The sequence below is a fragment of the Indicator indicator genome, chromosome 29, assembly GCF_027791375.1.
Source record: "Indicator indicator isolate 239-I01 chromosome 29, UM_Iind_1.1, whole genome shotgun sequence".
Taxonomy (NCBI): domain Eukaryota; kingdom Metazoa; phylum Chordata; class Aves; order Piciformes; family Indicatoridae; genus Indicator; species Indicator indicator.
The window spans coordinates 10718438-10738019 of record NC_072038.1 but is presented as its reverse complement, the minus strand read 5'-3'; the positions used below and the strand labels follow the sequence as shown (position 1 = coordinate 10738019).

Below are 19582 nucleotides of genomic sequence, written 5' to 3'. Positions count from 1 at the left end.
GAAGCAACTGTGGTTCCAAAGTTAATAACGGCAACATTACTCAAAATTCAACTACTCATTTGTCACAACCAATGCTACAAAACAGACTTTTCTGCTCATGAAAAGCAACAGACTCTGCTTTACCCATTTACTCCTCTAGGCACAGACAGAAGATGAGATGGCACAAGCTTGCTGTTCTGTCTGCTTACACAAACTCATCTTTGCTCAGATTTCTTTTCAGGATTCAGGTGTTTGCCAGTGGAAGCTTGAAGTGCTCATCACCAAGTCACTAACACCCAAAGAATTCCCACAGAAACCATTCTCCACAACCCATTTTGGCAAAGTTTGTTAAGATTTAAATTCACAATTGAGTAAGAAAACCCAAAAACCCATCAGGGGAAAAAAAAAGGGCAAAAACTTAGGATTTTGGTTCTCTAATCCCCCATGGCAAGATTTCAAATGGGTGTTTGAGCAGATTACTTTTAGATCTATTGGTTTCCTCTGATACATTTGATCACATGGCATTGGTAAATACACTCTTGATTGTAACAGCTGGTATTTAGTGAATCCCACGCTTTAGCTTCTGCCATTACCCTTCAATTATCCAAGATATCAGGTGGGATTTGACCTTGTTCGGTACATCAGTGTGAAATGGCTGGGTTTGCAACACAGCATGCTTACAATATCTAAATGACATTAAAAGCTAAATCTCCTAATCACAGAATGTTAGGGGTTGGAAGGGACCTCAAAACATCGAGTCCAACTTGCCAGGATCACCTCGGGTAGGTCACACAGGAACATGTCCAAGTGGGTTTTGAATATCTCCAGAGAAGGAGACTCCACAACCTCTCTGGCCAGCCTGCTCCAGGGCTCTGTCACCCTCACAGTGAAAAAGTTTTTCCTTATCTTCATGTGGAATCTCCTCTGCTCCCCGTCACCCCTTGTCTTATCATTGGACATCACTGAGAAGATCCTGGCTCAGTTCTCCCAACATTGCCCTGCACATCTTTATAAACATGGATGAAGTCACCTCTCAGCCTCCTCTTTGCCAACCTAAAGAGCCTCAGCTCCCTCAGCCTTTCCTTGGCAGGTAGATGTTCTGCTCCTTTCAGCATCTTTGTGGCTCTGTGCTAGACTCTTCCAAGCAGTTCCCTGAGGTCCTTCTTGAACTGAAGGGCACAGAACCGGACACAACACTCCAGATACTCCTCTCATCAGGGCAAAGTAAAACCTCTCTCACACCCCTTCTAATCCACCCTAGGATCCCATTGGCCTTTTTGGCCACAGGGTCACATTCCTGGCTTATGTCCACCCTGTTGTACACCAGGGCCCCCAGGACCCTTTCCCCTGTGCTGCTCTTTGAAAGTACAGATAAGAGTATCTGTGAACTATTAAAGCAAAGATAACTAGAGAAAATTAAAAAATCAGTTCATCACAACTAAGCTTATTGTGAAAAATCAAGTTTTCAACTCATTTTCTGGAAATAGAAGGTAGAAAATTATGCATGAGGCAACGGAAGAAGCAAGGTGGCCATCACATCCTGCTGAACCATCCAAATGATACACCACACAATGCAGAGCATGTGACTGAGTATAAAAATAGAGCTATTTGTATAAGATAAAGGTATAAAAGCTGCCCTGCATCTTACAGATGATTACTTCATACCAAAAATAAGCAAACGTGGACTCTCTTTTTATTTTGTAGAGTGTGAAAGAATGCAGGAAACAATTATTAAAGATTCAGCTATGAATACATTAGAGAAAGAGCACTGTATTTTAAAGGAGTACTTAAAAGTGTTGTTTGCAGTACATAATAGCAGCAACAGTCCTTGCAATCCCTTTTAAAGACTTGGGCTAATATCTTAATATTCACTGCAAACTGTTTTGCATGAAATTCTGTTAAGGGTTCTGTCATTCATAATACTGAACAGAAAATTCCATGTCAAGAAAACTAGTAAAATGTTTTAATTTTTCCTAAATTAACAATACCGTTGGTTTCACTTAAATAACCATTCTCCTCCATTATGAGAGCAATTACATAAGAACAGGCTAGAAGAAAACCCAGTCTTTAGCTATTTTCCTGTGAAAAAGGTGGTATTATTTTTACAATTTCAGATTCAACTTCTCCGGTAAAACATCAGGGCACCACAGCCCCACCACCAAAGGTTCATAAAACCACAGAATGATTTGAGAGTGGGAAGGGACTTTAAAAGATCACCTAATTCCCCTGCCATGGACAAGAGCACCTCTTACTAGACCAGGATGCTCAAGGCCCCATCCAACCTCCAAGGTTGGAACCCCCAAAGCTTCTCCGGGCAACCTGTTCCAGTGTCTCACCATTCTCACGGTGAAGAATTTCTTCCCAGTGTCTCATCTAAATTGATCTTCTTCCAGTTTGAAGCCATTACCCCAGGTCCTGTCCTTACATGCCTTGTTTTGATTTGAAATTCAGTTAAAGATACAAAGTAGATTACTCGGAGACAGACAGTTCTTGCTGTTCTGAGTTTCGTTACACTTGCAGAAGTGTTCACATACAGCATTTTCTGCATTTCTAGTTAACAGAGATGGTGAATAGCTCTGAGTGCCTCTGAAGGCCTTGGCAGACCATCAAAACAGTATCAGCATCCCACAACCAAACTCTATCTCAGCAGGTGAGCGCACTGGCACTACTGTCCTATGCACCATGTGATCACAAAAAGAGTTAAACTACTTTTGAGCAGCTTTTACAAGTAACTGGAGAGTTCTCATTAAAATTCCCTTTCTTTTCCTCACATTGTTGTGTTTTAGGCACATCAAGATGGAGGTCCTGTTTTTTTTTCCTCTTTTTATATACAGATTGTGAGAGTATCTATCTTTGACAAAACTGATGGATTAATAACATGGGGGAATGGTTTTAAGCTGAGGGAGAATAGGCTTAGACTAGATTTTAGGAAGAAGTTCTTCAGTACAAGAGTGGTGAGACTCTGGAATAGATCCAACTCTAGTTGAGAGGTGTCACTGCTCATGGCAAGGAGACTGGAGTAGATGATCTCTAAGGTCCCTTCCAACCTAAGCCATTTTATGAAATACCTACTTACAAACCAGCACACAATGGTCTTTTCTAACAATTTTAAGATGGCAACAGCAACTTCCAGAATATATTAAAAATCCACTCAATGCAATGTTAATGATCAGGAAGCACCAAATGATCAGTTTACTTACATAATGATTCTCCTGTTCAGGAACCAGTATTTCCGCCTATGCCTGTCATATCCAATAGGTTCGTGTCGAATGTATGGTTTATTTTTTTGGATTTCAGCAACACAGTCAGTTACTCCAGGCACCTTGTGTGCCACGCAGACCTCACACTGCCATTCATCTTCTGGTACCTCCTCCAGAGGCGGTTTCACACACTCCAAGTGGTAGACAGCTGAACAAGTTTCACAGCAAAGCAGATCCCCAAGTTTGTGACAAACCCTACAATGATCATCATACTGAATAACACCTTCTGACATTAACTCTTCACGTGCAATGTTTGTGGTAAGAAACTGATCCACTAAGAACTGCAGAACTTTGATTTTATTCTCTACTGGTCCATAAGGATAGTCCTCTGTCTCTTGGTAAGGAAGAACATGATGGTATTCCTTGTCACTCTCACAATAAACCCGCAGAACCTCTGGCCACGTCATTCCATCTATGAAATACAAAGTGGAATTAACGCTATCTTTGAGGTCAGCAGGTCCAAAGGTAGTATTTGAAGTGTCTTCTTCACGTAAAACTGCTTTTAAAAGCACTATATGCATCTCTGCCATAAGTGTGCACTGCTCTTGACTTACCAGAGCAGCACAGAAGTCCTCAAAACGAAAAGGAGAGAGGCGTAAAACAGTGCCAAAGTTCCTTAGTACCTCATAGATAGCAATAACATTCATTATATGCTCACTAGGCACCATTAAGTCCTCTGAGGATTTAGGAAACTCCAAGGGTGGGATATCTTTTTCTTCCAATATTGGAGAACGAGGACGATGAACTCTTGGTCTTCTCCTACCTGGAACAAGAAACAACAGTAAGAATCTTGCCATTCACAGATCAAGGTGTTTAAACATCTATCATCAATGGCTGTGTCAAACTTGCTGGACTATTGCAAATTAAGGATTCACACCTTCACAGATACCTAAAGGTGACACTTCAGCTAATAATCTAATACTCTAATTAACAGAACGAAAATGAAATACATGAAATATCTGAAGTTTTGGTTTAGACACTTGGAGCAGCTGCATCTCCACAGAACCTTAATCTACTGAATCTTTAAAACAACATCTAGAATTTCAATTGTTTAAGTTAGTTAAAAAGAAAGGCATTCTCCTCAGCCAAAATATTAATTATTTTAGAACTTTTCCCCATTTCTATTCAGCATGACTAGTTTACTGTTCCTCCTTGGAATTTTAGCTTTAAACTCAAAAGCATCAAGCTTCAAACAACAGATCCTTTGATTAAAACACTGCAATCTATTCTCCTGTCCAGCAACATAAAGGAAAGATCATTTCAAGCAGATGTCTTAGGACATCCATTTCGATCAAATTAAAATAGAGAATCTAAATCACTTTGCCCACTGCTTTCTAACTGGAGTATTTCTCCTGGCTATCTACATGCCAGAAGTAAAAGTTAAATGTGATGCTTTATGAAAATGTTTCAGGAACTTCCAACTTTTCAAAACGAAAACCACCCAAATGACCCCTCCCCCCCCACTTCAATAAAACAGGAAATATCCACGAATGAGAAGGAGGTAGAATTATGGAAGGACAAAGCTTAACACAAAAAGCTAATCTGAGGAGCTCTTTCACTATCTAAAAGACACTGCATGTAATTAATTCAGTCTCAGATTCAGATGAGATGCTACACGTTCTTCCCTTTAATTCTACTGTCCACGATGCCAAGCAGGAGTAACAAAAGAGGAAAGAGTCTGTAAACGGCACTACTAGAGATGAAATATTCAGTCTTCCTAAACAATAAAAGTCTCCAGCTATATACAACTACTTTGCATCTATTAACAGTTGAAGTATTAGAATCCACTCATTAAACCTATATTTTTGTTCAAAAAAACAACCCCAAACAACTAACAAACAAAAAAACAACCCCAAACTTAATCACAAAACCTCATAAGCTAATTATAAAACCAAGAACTGAGATGAAAACTGTGTAAGTCCTCTGCTAAGCATACTGACAAGAGCTAAGTTTTTAATTTTCTAGAGAATTTGTTGGCACGATGCATTTTATTCACAGAGAAAATCCAAAAGAAAAAGGAAGCTGTCTGTAACAGCAATTTCATATGCACACTTCAATGAAAAGTGACATATGTATTACATGGTGTGTAATCTGAGACTGAAGACTGACACAACCAGGATTCTAGAATTCTAAACTTCACATTAATAATTTTTTAATCAAAATCTGTGCATAACAGACCCCACTAAAATAAATGGTTAAAGAAAACCAAGATGAAGTTCCAGTCATCTTGGATGTTACCATTACGAGGAAATGGTTCTCTGTCACGTTTGTTCAACCCTCCCTACTCCTTCCAGTACTCCTGTAAATACAGGAAGTAAGTCTAATGGGGAGTGGGGGAAAAAAACCAAACAACAAAACACCAATAGAGTCCTGCTAAGGCAGATAGATACCGAGATGCTGAATCTGAAAACAGCATGATTTAAACCTTAATGCATTGGAAAGAGGGGAAAAAAATTACCAAAATGAAAAGCTACCTTTAAGAAACATCTTGATGCACAATAGTTTGTCAACTGATAGCAGAAAAAAAAATAAATCAATCACTGAGCTAGAATGGCAAGATGGCACCAGATAGATCTCTCTCTCAAATGTTAAAGAATGAAAATCTTATGCAATAAATGAGACACTCTGAAGCAATATAGAAGATGAACTGCCAGATGTTTCCAATACAGAAGTACTGGGTCAACATCATCTGCGTGCAAACCCAAATTTCCAAGTTTAATTGAGTTCTGACAGTGGAAAATGAGAGAATGCCTATTACTGTCTTCCAGTATGCTCTGCACAAATCAGAGGGAAAGGCAAAGAGTTTCACAGCCAGGCACAAACAGCCACAAGCATGAAGATTATACCCAACTTTTCTGTCATCGTGATCCATATACATAGAGCAGAGTTGGTTTAATTAAAAGACTCCAAAGCAGAACACACACAACCGAAGATGAAATTACTTAAGGGTGTCCTGAAGCTTCCTTCAGTATTTTGGGACTGTAGGAGCAGTCCTAGTAAGGTGGTCATGCAAGAGAACAACAATGCAGAGCAAATGCTCTGAAATCACTAATAGTCTTCCCAGAGTCCAGGTATCACAAAAAGCTGGCAGAGCTGTAAACTAGAATTCTTTTCAGTGTTTGCAATTTTAGCAGAAAAATGTCTGTCACACAGTAAAGCCATGAAAGAAACAGCCCTTCAAGACAGAAAACAGCAAGAATGATAACCTGCTTTACCTGAATTAATCAGAAGCGACAAACCCTCCCCAAGGACTTCAGGCGAATGTAAACTAGAATGAAGAAACACTGCTGAAAGAAGCAAAGACTTCTTATTTCCTCTCATTTGTTGAGATTTCCTTCCCTGAGAATAAAATTGTAATTGTCCTATGCATTGTTTTTATCCTTCATTGAAAAAAATAACAAATCAACACCCAGACTTGCCATCTTTGTTGATGTCTCTTTCACAAGAGATCAACATTCACTGGGATATTTGTTACATCAAAGTGAGGGGAGAAGTGAAAAAAAACTCAAAACAAGCACTCCTAATATTTTCTGAAAAGTAAAAAGTTCTTTAACGCTTCCTATTACAGAAGCATCATATTGGTAGAGTTAGAGGTCTAGAACCAATGCATTAGCAGGACCCAAGGTATGTCTCAATCCCGTAAGAGTGAGCAGTACTTAGGTGCAAGTACGATGTAACCATCTGGTTGCATTATTCACACTGCTCTTCATCTATTTAAAATCAATTCACGTCTTTTCATGTTTTCTTTGGTATAAAGCACAGAAATTTCCAGTTATTGTAAAACTAATAGTTTAGCCAGGAAGAAAAATCGTATTTCATTATAAAATGCATGTTTTGTTTGCCCATTGCTTTGTGTGCAGCACAGTTACTGCACTGTAGCACTCAACACTCCCAATCCATACTGTAAATCATGGCCTAAGAGCTCAAATAATTTCTCTCGTTGGACACTGAACTGCTTTGAATAATTCTGCACTGCAAGTAATCTGGTTTCCAGAGCTAAAAAAGTAAAGTATTCAAAGACACAGAATATTTTATTAAGAAACAGTACCCAGACATATTTATTTTGAACACGAATTTAAAATCTTCAAAGTCTTTCATCATTTCATCCTCAATACTTTCAAAATCAAAGTATTTAAAATCTTTCTATCGTTTGTGTTTTTGCGTTTCCAATTTCACTTGCAATTTGTGACTGGTATTTACTGTCCTGGGTTGAAGAGAACTTCGGCATGGGAGGAGAATCACAAAGTGTGGTTTGGAAATTCAGAAGTTTGTGTTTAAATGTATAATTGTTAATTACTGTTATCAAGAAACTCTCCAGACGCCTTTAAAAAACAGCCCAAAAACCCCAAAACAACAAACCCAAGCAGTCTAATCTCCAGTGAAAAACATGGACATTTCCTGCCAAGGTGCTCATAAATCTTAAAGCACTACTTTAAGCACACACTTCAAAGTGTAGGCAAGTGCAATATAATATAGTGATGTCAAGAAATGTGTGCTCTGCTGGTTGGGTGGATAACCCCATCTCTTGCCACTAGCTCAGACAGTTGAAGAAAGGCAGTTTTGAACTCCAAATAAGGACACCGGGCTTGTTTGCAACTCTGGTAATAACAATTTCTTCACTGCCAATTATCTGCAATGTTCTCACATCCCAGACAGCTCCAACACTTAGAAGCAGTTTCAGCTTCTGTGAAGGATTCTGACGATCAGAGTTCACCTTTACCCCTCTTCTTCATAGACACAGAAAACAACTCAAATTTTGAGTGTTCCTACAATAAACACAGCCTCCTACAATAAACACAGCCACCTTTTCAACCTTTCCACTTTCATGAAAAATCTTTTTCTACAAAGCAAATTATCCAGTGATTTAGTTTGACATTCAATGGCAGACAGAAAAAGAACCCAAACTTTGGTCTCTTCAAATATTTGTTCAAATTATTTTGTTCTACTTTTAATTACTTTAGAGATTTTGGGATTTGACAACACCTTTTTTTTTTTAACTTGTTGCCCTTTATCATGAATTTTGCTCTCCACAGGGAATTCTGAATATATCTGTCATAAAACTTCACTGAAATTTAATTAAATTGATCAAAAAATAATCAATTTAATGATCCCTACTTAAATGTTTAAGAAGAAGCTTGTGCAGACTGTACAACTTGGGACACCACATATGTGCATTACACTGCTATGCATTTTAAAAAAAATGTATGGAAGTGAAATAGTTTAACAAGTTCAGTACAGTGATCACATTGAGTCATCAACAGAATTACACTGCTGCTCTTAACTTTACATCATCTACTGTCATTGATATCTTTAAATTTATCTTAGTATAGTTTAACTTTGGATGAATAATTTTTAATGATTTCATTTCCTATTTGAGGAAATCTCAGCAGTGTTTTAAGTAGAAAATGCAGTATGGACCGCTTTGTCTAAAACAAAAAACACCAGGAGGACTGCAGAGCAGGTGTACTAGCAGAAGTTACTTCTCCAATAAGCACATCCACCACCTGACTGGCTGGACTTGAAACTGAACCTAGCTGTATCTGCTCTCAATTAAAGAAAGTCAATTTGCTCACACTGAAGTTTTCCAAACTGGACTCATGTTTTATTACATGTAAACTGCATACTTCTACAACTGCTTCTGCACATTAACCAACCCCCTGAATCAAACTCCACCAAGCCTGAGCCACTGTAAAGAAATAAAATGTCCACTTCCACGCCATTCAAATTCCATAGCTTTATTTGGAAGGTTAAATTGATCTGCCAATAGCCTTCTGCTGCCATGATCGGACTATTTACAGGATCCATACCATCTTGAGTGTCTCAGCATTACACTTCTATCTAGCATAAGCTTCTTCTAAACTGCATTCCTTCACTAGTTGTCTCCAAAAGAGATGAAGCAGTCTGCAATGGTTGCCTCTCCCTATTTTGAATTCTCTAGTTGAAGAGCTGCCTGTAATTAAGATTAAAGAGTAAACAGTTTTATTCACATGGCACATTTAATTATAGCTATTGATAATTATAGTCTACACTTACCATAATCTATTAGAATAATTTATATCACTAATATTTAAGCAAACACACTAATGATATTTCAAATAAAATTAAGTTACTGAACTCAAAAAACAGGCTGAGCACCCAAACCCAGAATTTACTGAAGCACTTAAAACCCCCAAACTTTTGCCCCCCCTTTTTTTTCCCAACCTGTTTGGTTCAAATGCTGACCCTTCTGAAATTCAGAAATGGAGTTTCAAAGGACCAGAAAGTTTGCCTCCATTTTCATTCACAGCCTGAGAGAAGAAAAGCGGAAATGACATCTATAACTCTTTACTACAGGAAGGCATGAAGCTTCAAAATACTTTGACCATCTTCAACATATCTTCTGGTTTATGTAGACACTTTTAAAGCAGAGTGTCTCAATGAACCATTTACATCAGTGTCCAGAACATAGAAATTTGACTAAATATGACTTCCACGCTATTTGTGCTTTATTTGTATTCTGATGACCACACATATGTAGCCTAAAAAAATCACAGGCATCCAGTTTTGCCTTGTCTCACTTACATTACATGTTCTTTTGCTCCACAGAGATGTGTGGTTCTAGTAAACACAGCCTTTCAGCCCAATATATTTCAACTAATGGACTGGTGGATGCAGGTCCTACATAACAAATATTCTGCCAGAACCACTGTCTCGCTTAAACAGGAAGAGAGTGGTAGCTGCACTGGTATGACCTGAAAAATAAACACTGGTTCCAGCATTTCTTCATTAGAAGGCTCACAACTGGTCTCATTTCTCTTCTCCAAAAACTGTCCTTCCTTGTAATTTCTCAGTACTGGTGCAGAGTTCCTGTTCACAGTTGCAGAGGAGAGGGTAAACATGGTAAGAGTATAAAGGAGAGAAAATACAGATTGAGGAGTTTCAGATACTTCAATGATCTGTCACAGGAGGTGGAGAGGAATACAGAGCTAAGTCCCCAAAGGGGACTCCACAAAACTGACTCCAGCCAAGTGAGAAGACTTTGAATTTGCTCCCAATATGAGACTAATTTTTGGCTTCAAGTTCCACAAGTCAAGTCAAACTACACTACTCTTACATAAAAGTCCATCTTAAGTAAAATAGAACTGGGCTGCTCTTGTCTTCCAGATGATGAGTCACTACAGAAACTTCTCAACATAAAGACCAATTGGCAGCTATAGGGTGTCCTGGAAGTGCAAGTACTCCTTAGAAAAGATGCCCTCTCTTAAGTTTTCCTTCCTCATGGAAATTTTGGTTTTTGACTACCCCAATGATACTGTCCTATTTTTCTTTGGTTTTAATAAACATATTGAGAGTCAGACATTTACTGTCCCATATTACCACTGCGCACCAGGCAAGTTTCAAATGAGAATGCACAGCATTTTCTCCGTTAGATATCACGGAGAAAACTGAAAACATTTGGTGAAAATGCACAAGAGAACAGTTTTTGTATGTTTTCTTTTTTTCCTTTTTTTTCCCCCACAGAAGAATGCATGAACTGAATATAGCTACATGTTTGTCACAGCAATACCCAAACTGGTTCCTTAATTAAAAGTCATCCTCTTGGGAGAGCATTTGTTCTGCTCACTCCGAAGAAGAAAGTAAAAATGAATCAGTTTAACATAAACCAAGAATATATTATGAAAAGGAATACCAAAATAGAAAAATCTGAATCTTTTTTCTTGGGATGGGCCAAAATTAAAAGGTTTGACTTACACAAAACACTTTTTTTTTCCTTTGTAAAAACGCCAACATGACAATCAACACATTTCTAATATTCACAAGCCAATCTCTTCAAGAAAATTTTTCTGAAAAAATAAAGTGCATTTTTAACTACTTGTACATGTAGCTCCAATTTGAAGAGTATTTTGCAACAATCCTGCCTAATCCAAATCCTAACCCAACCATAAACCAGACTCATTTACAATCTAAACCAACATTAAAAATGAGACATTTCAAGGCCCAAAAGCTTTGAAAACTGAAGCACAAATGAAAAAAAAAAATATTAGTCACTAGACTGATGATGCTGAGAACATCTTCCTGAGAGCACTCATAATGCAGAAAATCTCCACGTGCTCTTATGTTGACTTTTGCTTTGGGTTGTACAAAACTAGGTCTTTATGCTCTTTAAACACTGTTTTAAAACTAAAACTTCTGGCTGCCTATATTTTCTGTTTGCACATGTCAGTACTTCACTCCTAAAGCAAACTAAGGTTTCTCTACTGATTTTATGGGAAGAATCTAACTTTTCCCCATGATGGCCACCAGCACACTCTCAGTTGGTGCTAGGAATACACCTCACTGTATTCTAGGGTAACACTGTAACACTGGATAACTAACACAACATAGCAGCAGATGAGAACCCACACTGTCATTGCGAGAAAGGCGCAGAGGCACAACCTTTTGGTGCCTAAGATCCAGGCTAAACCAAACCGAACCAAACACGCAGCAACAGCACAACCATTTTCAGGTACATTCTGACAATCGCTTAGTTGGGACGCGCTCAGGATAAGCTATAACTGATTTCAGAACTTAGTGAGCTCTGAGAGCCAGCCCCAACCTACTAAACGCACATTTCTTCACCTTACACCTATTCTATGCCATAAAATGGTCATCGACCTACAAAAGAAGTTAGCACAATAAATTCATCCACAGCACATCAAATTATTCTACCTTTTACAACACACATACTTCGATAACGAATGGTATTTGCTGCACACAGCTTCTTAGATGACTGAAGTGACAAATGCTCTCTTCAGATAAGCTGCACATTTGCATGTCAATACAACAGAATCAGCCACAGATTTACTCCTTTGGTCGGCTATACAACTTCTTTGCTAGGACTTTTCATGACTGGCATGATGAACTAGTGATAGTTCCTCTAGAGCACAAATCACAGTTCAGGTTACTAACTGGTAAAGTAAGAGAATGTCAGATTCCATTTAGAGAACAGGGTACCCTAGGTACGGTGTTTGGGAGGCTGGTAAATCTTCTCACACAATATCTCCACATAAAACAAGTCTTCAAAAGAGCATGGAAATGTGTTAGTATATAAAATTACTGCAGACACAAAATGCAGCACCTCATTTCCTCTTAAATTCCTCCACTCCCAGGATAAAATTAGACTTGGGAAGTAACTGGTTAACAGACGTGATGGTCAATCACTGTAAATGCTCACAGAGCAGCAAAATCCATCCAAAAATTTAATGTATTTTAAGCCAAATCTTTTGTCTTACAACTCCACTTGTTGTGCATCTGCTTGATAGACAGACTGATGATTATCTCAGCCAAAACGTAGACGTGCAGCTCTCCCTAAAGCTAGTTTTCCAACTTCTTGAAAAAGAAAAATAAGAAACAGAAAAATGAAGGAGTTCTGGGCATCTTGATTAAATCCCTCTTTGAAAATTCTGCAACACATGGAAAATACTTAGTATTTATAATGTAACTGTAACAAGCTTCAAGTAGAACTTACAGTGGGCAGGTAACGGTGAAAGTGTTTGGTGACACAAGATACATTAAGATACCCCTCCTAATGGTACATTTGCCTTCTGGGTATCCAAAAGGATTAGAAGAAACAATATACAAAATCCCTTACCAAAAAAAGCACTGATAAACATCAAAGGCTTTTACCATTCTTAAGATTTTGCTTCTTTAAATACCTGAATAATAATATAGTTCAAAATATATCACAAACGTCCCAGCAGAGCACAAAAACTGAGCCCTTCTTGGCTCAAGAGACTGCACTGTGATCTTTTAATTCACTGCTCGAAGTAAGTTTGAAAGAACTGCAAAAAGTCTGTCACTCCTTAAAGCGGGATGTGATTTATCTGTACAATCTTGGGTGGTAGGAGAGCTTCATTAAGATTGCAATTTTTCAACATCCCTTCTCTCAAAACCCAAACTTTTCAACCCTCAAGACTACACCTGAAAGTGGTAGTTATTCAGGCTGAAGGTGATTGAAGGGAGATAAGCAGAGCTCAATGGTTCATCGTCTCTTCTAGTAGCAAAAACCCAGTGGGCAACCCCGCCGCTCTGTCAGGAGGCAGCTTAAAACAATGGAGACACTCCTTCAAGCCCTTCTGTCGCTGTGTATTACAATTTGTCTGGTTTGAAGACAAAGACATGAAAGGTAAAAAAACAAACAAAACAAACAAAACCACCACCAACAAAAAAACCCACCAAGAATCATATCCAAACATAGCTCAAGACCAGCTCTGGCTCAGCACGCACCTGACCCAAAGAACACTGGAGTCCATGAAGGAACTCCGAAGACCTATCACTGTATGCTTGACCTGTCACTAACACTCTTCTCTGCACTGGCTACTATCAAGCAGACACTGGGGTTAGGTGAAGCTTTTCTTTGCCTGTTAGTGCTGTTCCAATGTCAAGTGTCTCTTCCTGGAGTATGATAAGACTAAGAATTCAATTAGAGTCACCACTGTGCTCACAACACAGGTATTTGTTCAGCAGAAACAAGCCACAGACTGAGCTGATCAAACGAAAAGTTCCTACTTTCTTTGCAAAAGGGCAACAGCACATTTGGGAGAGAGAGAGGAAGACCTTTAGGCAAAGACTGAACTAGTGAGAACTGCTATTAAATTGCCAAAATAACAACGCAGGTATTTTAAGTATCAAACACTCAGTATAAAAAGAACAACCAAACATTCATTGATGAAAACATTCACACTTGAACTTAGCTTGAAGTTAACTGAAGTCACCCTAATTGAGAAATAAACATGGAAATTATCAAAATGATTTCTGATACACCTAAACACCACATTAAACCTGCCCATACCTGCACAAAAATGCACACAGAGATATCCTGTTATTTGCCAGAATATTTAAGCACATTTAAAAAATGGAATACTCTCATATTCTGTAGAACTTATTTCAAACCTGGATGCTCATGTAAAAATTACATTTACTGACCCAACCAATTAAAATTATAAAAACATTATTTCCCTGACAAAATCACCCTCCAAAAAAATAATAAAAATTGAAGTGACCACAACGAAGCAGAAAATGAAGACTTAAAAAGTCAAGAGGATACTTCAGTTTTTTCCTTCTGTGAAGCCAGATCTCAATCTTTAAAATAATTCATATTAAAAAAAAATCATTTTGATTGCAGTACATCCCTGCAAGAGGTAAACTAACAGATGAAAAACATAACCTCTAAATTTAGTTCATTTCCTAATGCATGTACTTATTTTGATTCATTTGGATATAGATTAAAATAAGCACATAGACAGAATTTTTAAAGGACTATTATGAAGTCACATTATGAGCTGACACGATTAACTTACCAAAATAACAAATATGACACATTTAATAGCCAGTAATTCCCCCTTTCTAAAAGTCACCACTTAACTACTCCAAACTACACCCCTTTTTAAAGTAAGATGCAATGGTTTTACAGCAACAACCTGTTCCTCTCCCCTTCCAAATTAGTCAAATACTTGTACACCAGCAGTGTCTGTTATCCTGTAAACAATTCAGACACACTCCCAGGTTATTCCCAAGTTTTACTACTTTGCTGGTTCAGAGACTAAATAAATAAATAAATATCCCTAAGCTTGAACTCCATTCTGGAAAGAATTCAAATAAATCCAAAGTGCTTAGTTTTAGTTAAAAGAATTTTTGAAGCTTGAAACCCACATGGTTAATGAATTAATTAAGGATAAACAGAAGTGTAGGCCTTAAAAATCTGAGCCTAAATTTGCCACTGAAGGTTAAAAAAAAGGCAAAATATAATGATGTTTAATGAGGTTTAACCCCAATGTGAGTTTTAAAGGTTGCCATATCTTAAGACAAATGCAGTATTTAAAACCAAGATTTTTGACCTTTTAATCTTCGTGTTTAACTAAAACTAGGTTTACACCCTTGCAATGAGGCCCTCTGCACTTTTCCCCAAACTATAACAATGCAATCTCCATTTTGAACAATGCACCTCATTTCCCTCTTTGGAAAGCTAGTTCTGTCTGAAAGCCAGCAAATGCTAGATCCACTTATACCTCTGATTTCAAGAGTCTGACAATTTTCAGTGTTTATGGCTGGAGTTATTTTTTTTAGGCCACCTGAAGTTGCATGGGCTTCCTTTCCTCTTAACATCAAGTTATATTTGCAAGCACAAGCCATCCTTTCCTGTATATATTTGAAAGGATCTCTTTCAAGACATGCATATCATTTTCCTTGCTTTTAAATATTAAGTGAATGCTCCATACACTTTTGGCATGGTTTGCAACATGTTCTGGTCTATCACGCATTTCTGCAGTCACCAGAATCCCCATGCATATTTGCTAAAGCATCCCCTTGTTACAGCATGTGCTGCCCGCCCTCCCTCCCTCCTCTCGCTGCATGTGTTTGTAAGCATCTTCTAATGTTCCCTGCATCCGTGGGGTTGCCAGTCGTTAATTTGCATACCCCTCTCTCCCTGTGAGTGCTTGCAGGCGTCCCTTACATACACGCATGGGAGAAGAATGCGTGTGGACTGTATTTGCAAACCTAGAGGGAGCGTGTGGGGTGCCCTCGACTTGTTTTAGTTCATCCCACTGACTCTCTACCTGGGGTGCTGCTGTAGGTGCTGTGGCTCCTGAAGCTGCTCTCAGTGCAATAACTGGCATCGTCTTCATCCTCCATCTCCTCGGGGTAGTCAGAGTCGTCGTCGTCCTCCTCCTCCTCCATTATCTCCTCCTCTTCTTCCTCCTCGGAGTCCTGGTTATCATCGGGGTCTGCCTCCTCTTCCTCTTCGGACACCATGCTCTCTTCCTCCTCCTCTTCACTCTCATGATCATCGTACACCACTTTGCTGATGCTCCTCCTGGACGAGGCAGCCCTGCCTTGGCTGTTGCAGCTGCCTCCTCCGCCTCCTCCCCCTGCTCCTCCAGCCCCAGCCCTGCCCCTACCCTTACCGCTGCTGCCTCCCCCACCAGGGGTGCTGCTGCTGCCGCTGCCTCCCTTCCTCTTGCTGCCCCCCCTGGGGGAGGCGGTGGCGGGGGAAGAGGCCTGGGCAGCCCCGGCTCCCTTCTGCTTGGGCCCCGCCGTCTCCGCCTGGGCCGAGGTCGCCCACCTGCCGCGGCTGCTGCCCCGCTGCCGGGACCTCAGTCCCCCGATAGGGCCCGCCGCGGCGGGCGGAGCCGGGGAGCTCGCCTGAGCGGTGGCCGCCGCCGGCTGCTGCTGCTTGGGCGGCCTGCCTCGCCGGCCCCGCATCTCTGGGCGCTGGCCGAGGGGGGGAAGGGAGGGGAAAGGAAGGCTCGGGAGGGCGCTCGGAGTCCGGACAGGCGGCTACGGGTAAGCTCCCCCCCCGCGAGGGATCCGGGCTGGGGAAGGGGGGCCGCCGAGCTGTGAGGGCCGAGGGCTCAATCCGAATTGCCGGCGTCCCGCTCCGGATCGCCACCGGCCGCCATCTTGTTTCTTCGTCTCTGCCTCGGCTCGCTCCGCTCTGACTGGGGGAAGCGGCGGCGGCAGCAGGCCCCGAGCGCCTCACGTGACCAGCCGCGCCCTTCAGCCGCCGCTAGAGGGCGCCGCCAGTCCCGGCCGCGAGAGCCATGTTGGAGCCGGCGCGCTGGGGCGGCTCCGCGCCCCTACCCAGCCGTCTGCGACGCGCCCCCTAGCCCCTGCCCGGCGGCTGCCCGCACCACCACCGCTGTCACCCGCACACGCTCCACCGACACACGCTGTGCCTTCCCCACTGCAGCTTTCTGCCACCTGTCAAAGCGCTGCCGCCCACCACGAGGTCCCCCATCGGCTCCCCAGCCGACGGCTGAAGCTGCCCCGCCGCCACCCCCAGCACCCTGCTCGGAACTCACCCTCTCCTCACACCTGAATAGCGATGTTTGTTACCGGTCCTCTCTCACAGAGGTCGACCTGCGGCCTAAATGGGAGACCCCCGAGCTGCCACCCCTCAGCTCCAAGTCCCATGTCTTCGGCCGGCCGCACACCCCTGCCAGGGACAGCTTTGAGCGCAGGTAGGCGACGGGCTCTGCCCTCCCTACGCCGACAGCCCGCCAAAACCGGAGCCACCCGCTGTCCCCTCAGGAGAGGCCTCTTCCCTGACAGAACTGAGGCGGCGGCCGCCCGCCCCCAGCACCAAGCAGACTCCCCCCCGAACACTGCTATATTCATCTCTTGACGTGTTTTACATCTTCTCCCATTATACTGAAATTAAACCCCTTATACATCACACTGTAACCTAGCCAAGGTCAGAATACAGAAAAATACACTGAGATCACCCAGGGCCCCACCATTTGCATTTTTGTCCATCTACTTTCTCTGAAGTGCTGTGTCTGCAGTTCACTACAAAAGAGAGATGGGCTTCACCCATTTTGTATTCCCTCTTGTTCCCCCTTGTGCCAGAGCCCCCAAAGGGCTGCAAATCTACATAAGCCCAACTGCACACTTGGGTTTCTAATGCCACCACTTGAGTTTCAGGGTACCAGTTTCCTGAGCAAAAGCAGTACAAAATTGAAAGCCAGCTCAGGGCCTGCAAACACCTTGCTTTTCTTACACCAGCCTTCTTTTTACTGCTAAATCTATACAGCTTTGGGATCCCAAGGAGTCTGAAATCTTACTGCTATCAAATAAGCGTGTTTGCATTTTCATTTTCTCTCAGTCCCTTGCTTATGCTTCTCTGTGATGTACAGCCCACTACTGGTCATGCCATAAGCATGCTAGGTACATGTCCAATGTATAATTTAATTTGCATTCTTCTATAGTAATTTTTGAAACGCTTTTTTTTCATGTAGTTGCTGCTCAGGCTGAGAACCTCATTAAACACACAAACCTGCCACAGCATCAAGCGTGCAACAATGTCACCAGGCAGCAGGGTTTAGCCCAATTTGCACTCTTATATCCAGCTTTTTATCTGCATCTCTTTTATATTCAGTGGTGCAGCTGCACAGGCTCAGAGCCATGTTCTAGACACAGTAGGACACTGACACAGCAAGAGCAGTAGACAGCATTCCCTAACCCCATTTACACCTCTGTACTCAATTTGCATTCTCAGTCTTTCAAAGTTACCTTTAGATTGCTTATGTCAGGCTAATTTTTGCAACCTCTTACAAGGTTGCAAAGGATTATGGTAATTTTTTATATACATTAACACACAGATACATGTTTGGAGGTAGGTTATTTCCCTCTTTCCCTTTGTGATCTTGGAAAACACAGATGTGAATTCTGCTATCTGAATATGCCTATAGCATTATGGCAGTGTTAACATCTTTAGTATGGATTTTCTATACCTGTAGTAGACCAAAGGTAGTAAGAATAATTTGCTTTTAGGTTCTGCGAACCAGAATACTTTGTCTCATCCTCCTATCTATCAGTTATTGATGTGGAAATTCTTACTGAATAGTGAAGAAATAGATGCATAGAGAGATATGCTAACTGTCAAGAGTCAGGAATATAAATTAGTCCTTTCCAACATGTAACTTAGCTCCAGAGAAATTAACCATAACCCATTAACCTACTCACCTACCCATGTCCACTCACCAGAACAAAACATATCTCCATTAGAAAATTGAAGCTCCTATTTTGAATCTGCTGGTATAGCTTAATGAGCATACAACTGAGTAGAATACAGGAGGAGGAGGATTTTCAGGTAGGAGGCCTCTGCATTGCCTCCATACTGAAGACAGCCAGAAAGAAAGACTCCTTTCAAAAGGCACTTTGGAGATGAACAGCTTGGTTCTTCCAAGCCGTTGTCTGGATGCGTTCCTTTCTCCAAGGGTGAGGGAAAGAACTTAAGAAACTGCAGCTCGATGGCATCCTAACACATGAGCATATTATCTTGCTTAAATTATTAAGCTGCTTTTGTTCAGTCCTTCCCTCCAAGTTACTTCATAACATGTATCAGGCACTGCATTTAAATATTTAGCTCTAGAATCAGTTACTTGTGCATTTAAGACACCAAGGTGTTGCTGAATATTGACTAGAGCTCAGCTGCAGACTAAAGTCAGTCTTAGGCAAACATGACTTTTGCTGATATAATCCAATATATTACTATTTTGGATGCAATCTTTCAACATCAAAAAAGCTTTAGAACTTTCTGAAGTGGAAGTCCTGAAGTACAACTAAATCCATTATCTCCATTCTGCAAGTCTGGGCAGGACAGCAAGCTTTGGAAGAGCTTTGAGAAAAGAGTTTCAGCTTATGGCAACCTCTGAGATAAAGATTACAACAAGACATCCTATTAACTGCATTTTGTTTCATCATTTGAGGAAGGAGTTTAGTTCCTGCGGTGTGCCTCTTCCTTCTCCCTAGCTGTAGCTAGCTTCTGGGTGTAGGTGGGTCTTACCAGAGATGAGACGCATCAAACCAGCTTTGGACTACTG

General features: G+C 41.0%; 1 protein-coding gene across 1 annotated transcript in view; it reads right to left on the bottom strand.

The window, feature by feature from the left end:
* Nucleotides 1-16460, bottom strand: part of BPTF (bromodomain PHD finger transcription factor) — a 53127-nt gene extending 36667 nt beyond the window's left edge. Inside the window, exons 1-2 of the mRNA XM_054394031.1 lie at nt 15815-16460; nt 3180-4002 (exon numbers count right to left, since the gene is read on the bottom strand). Coding sequence (XP_054250006.1) covers nt 3180-4002; nt 15815-16460 — 1469 coding nt within the window. The remainder of the gene's footprint in view (nt 1-3179; nt 4003-15814) is intronic.
* Between the last annotated feature and the right edge of the window lie 3122 nt (nt 16461-19582).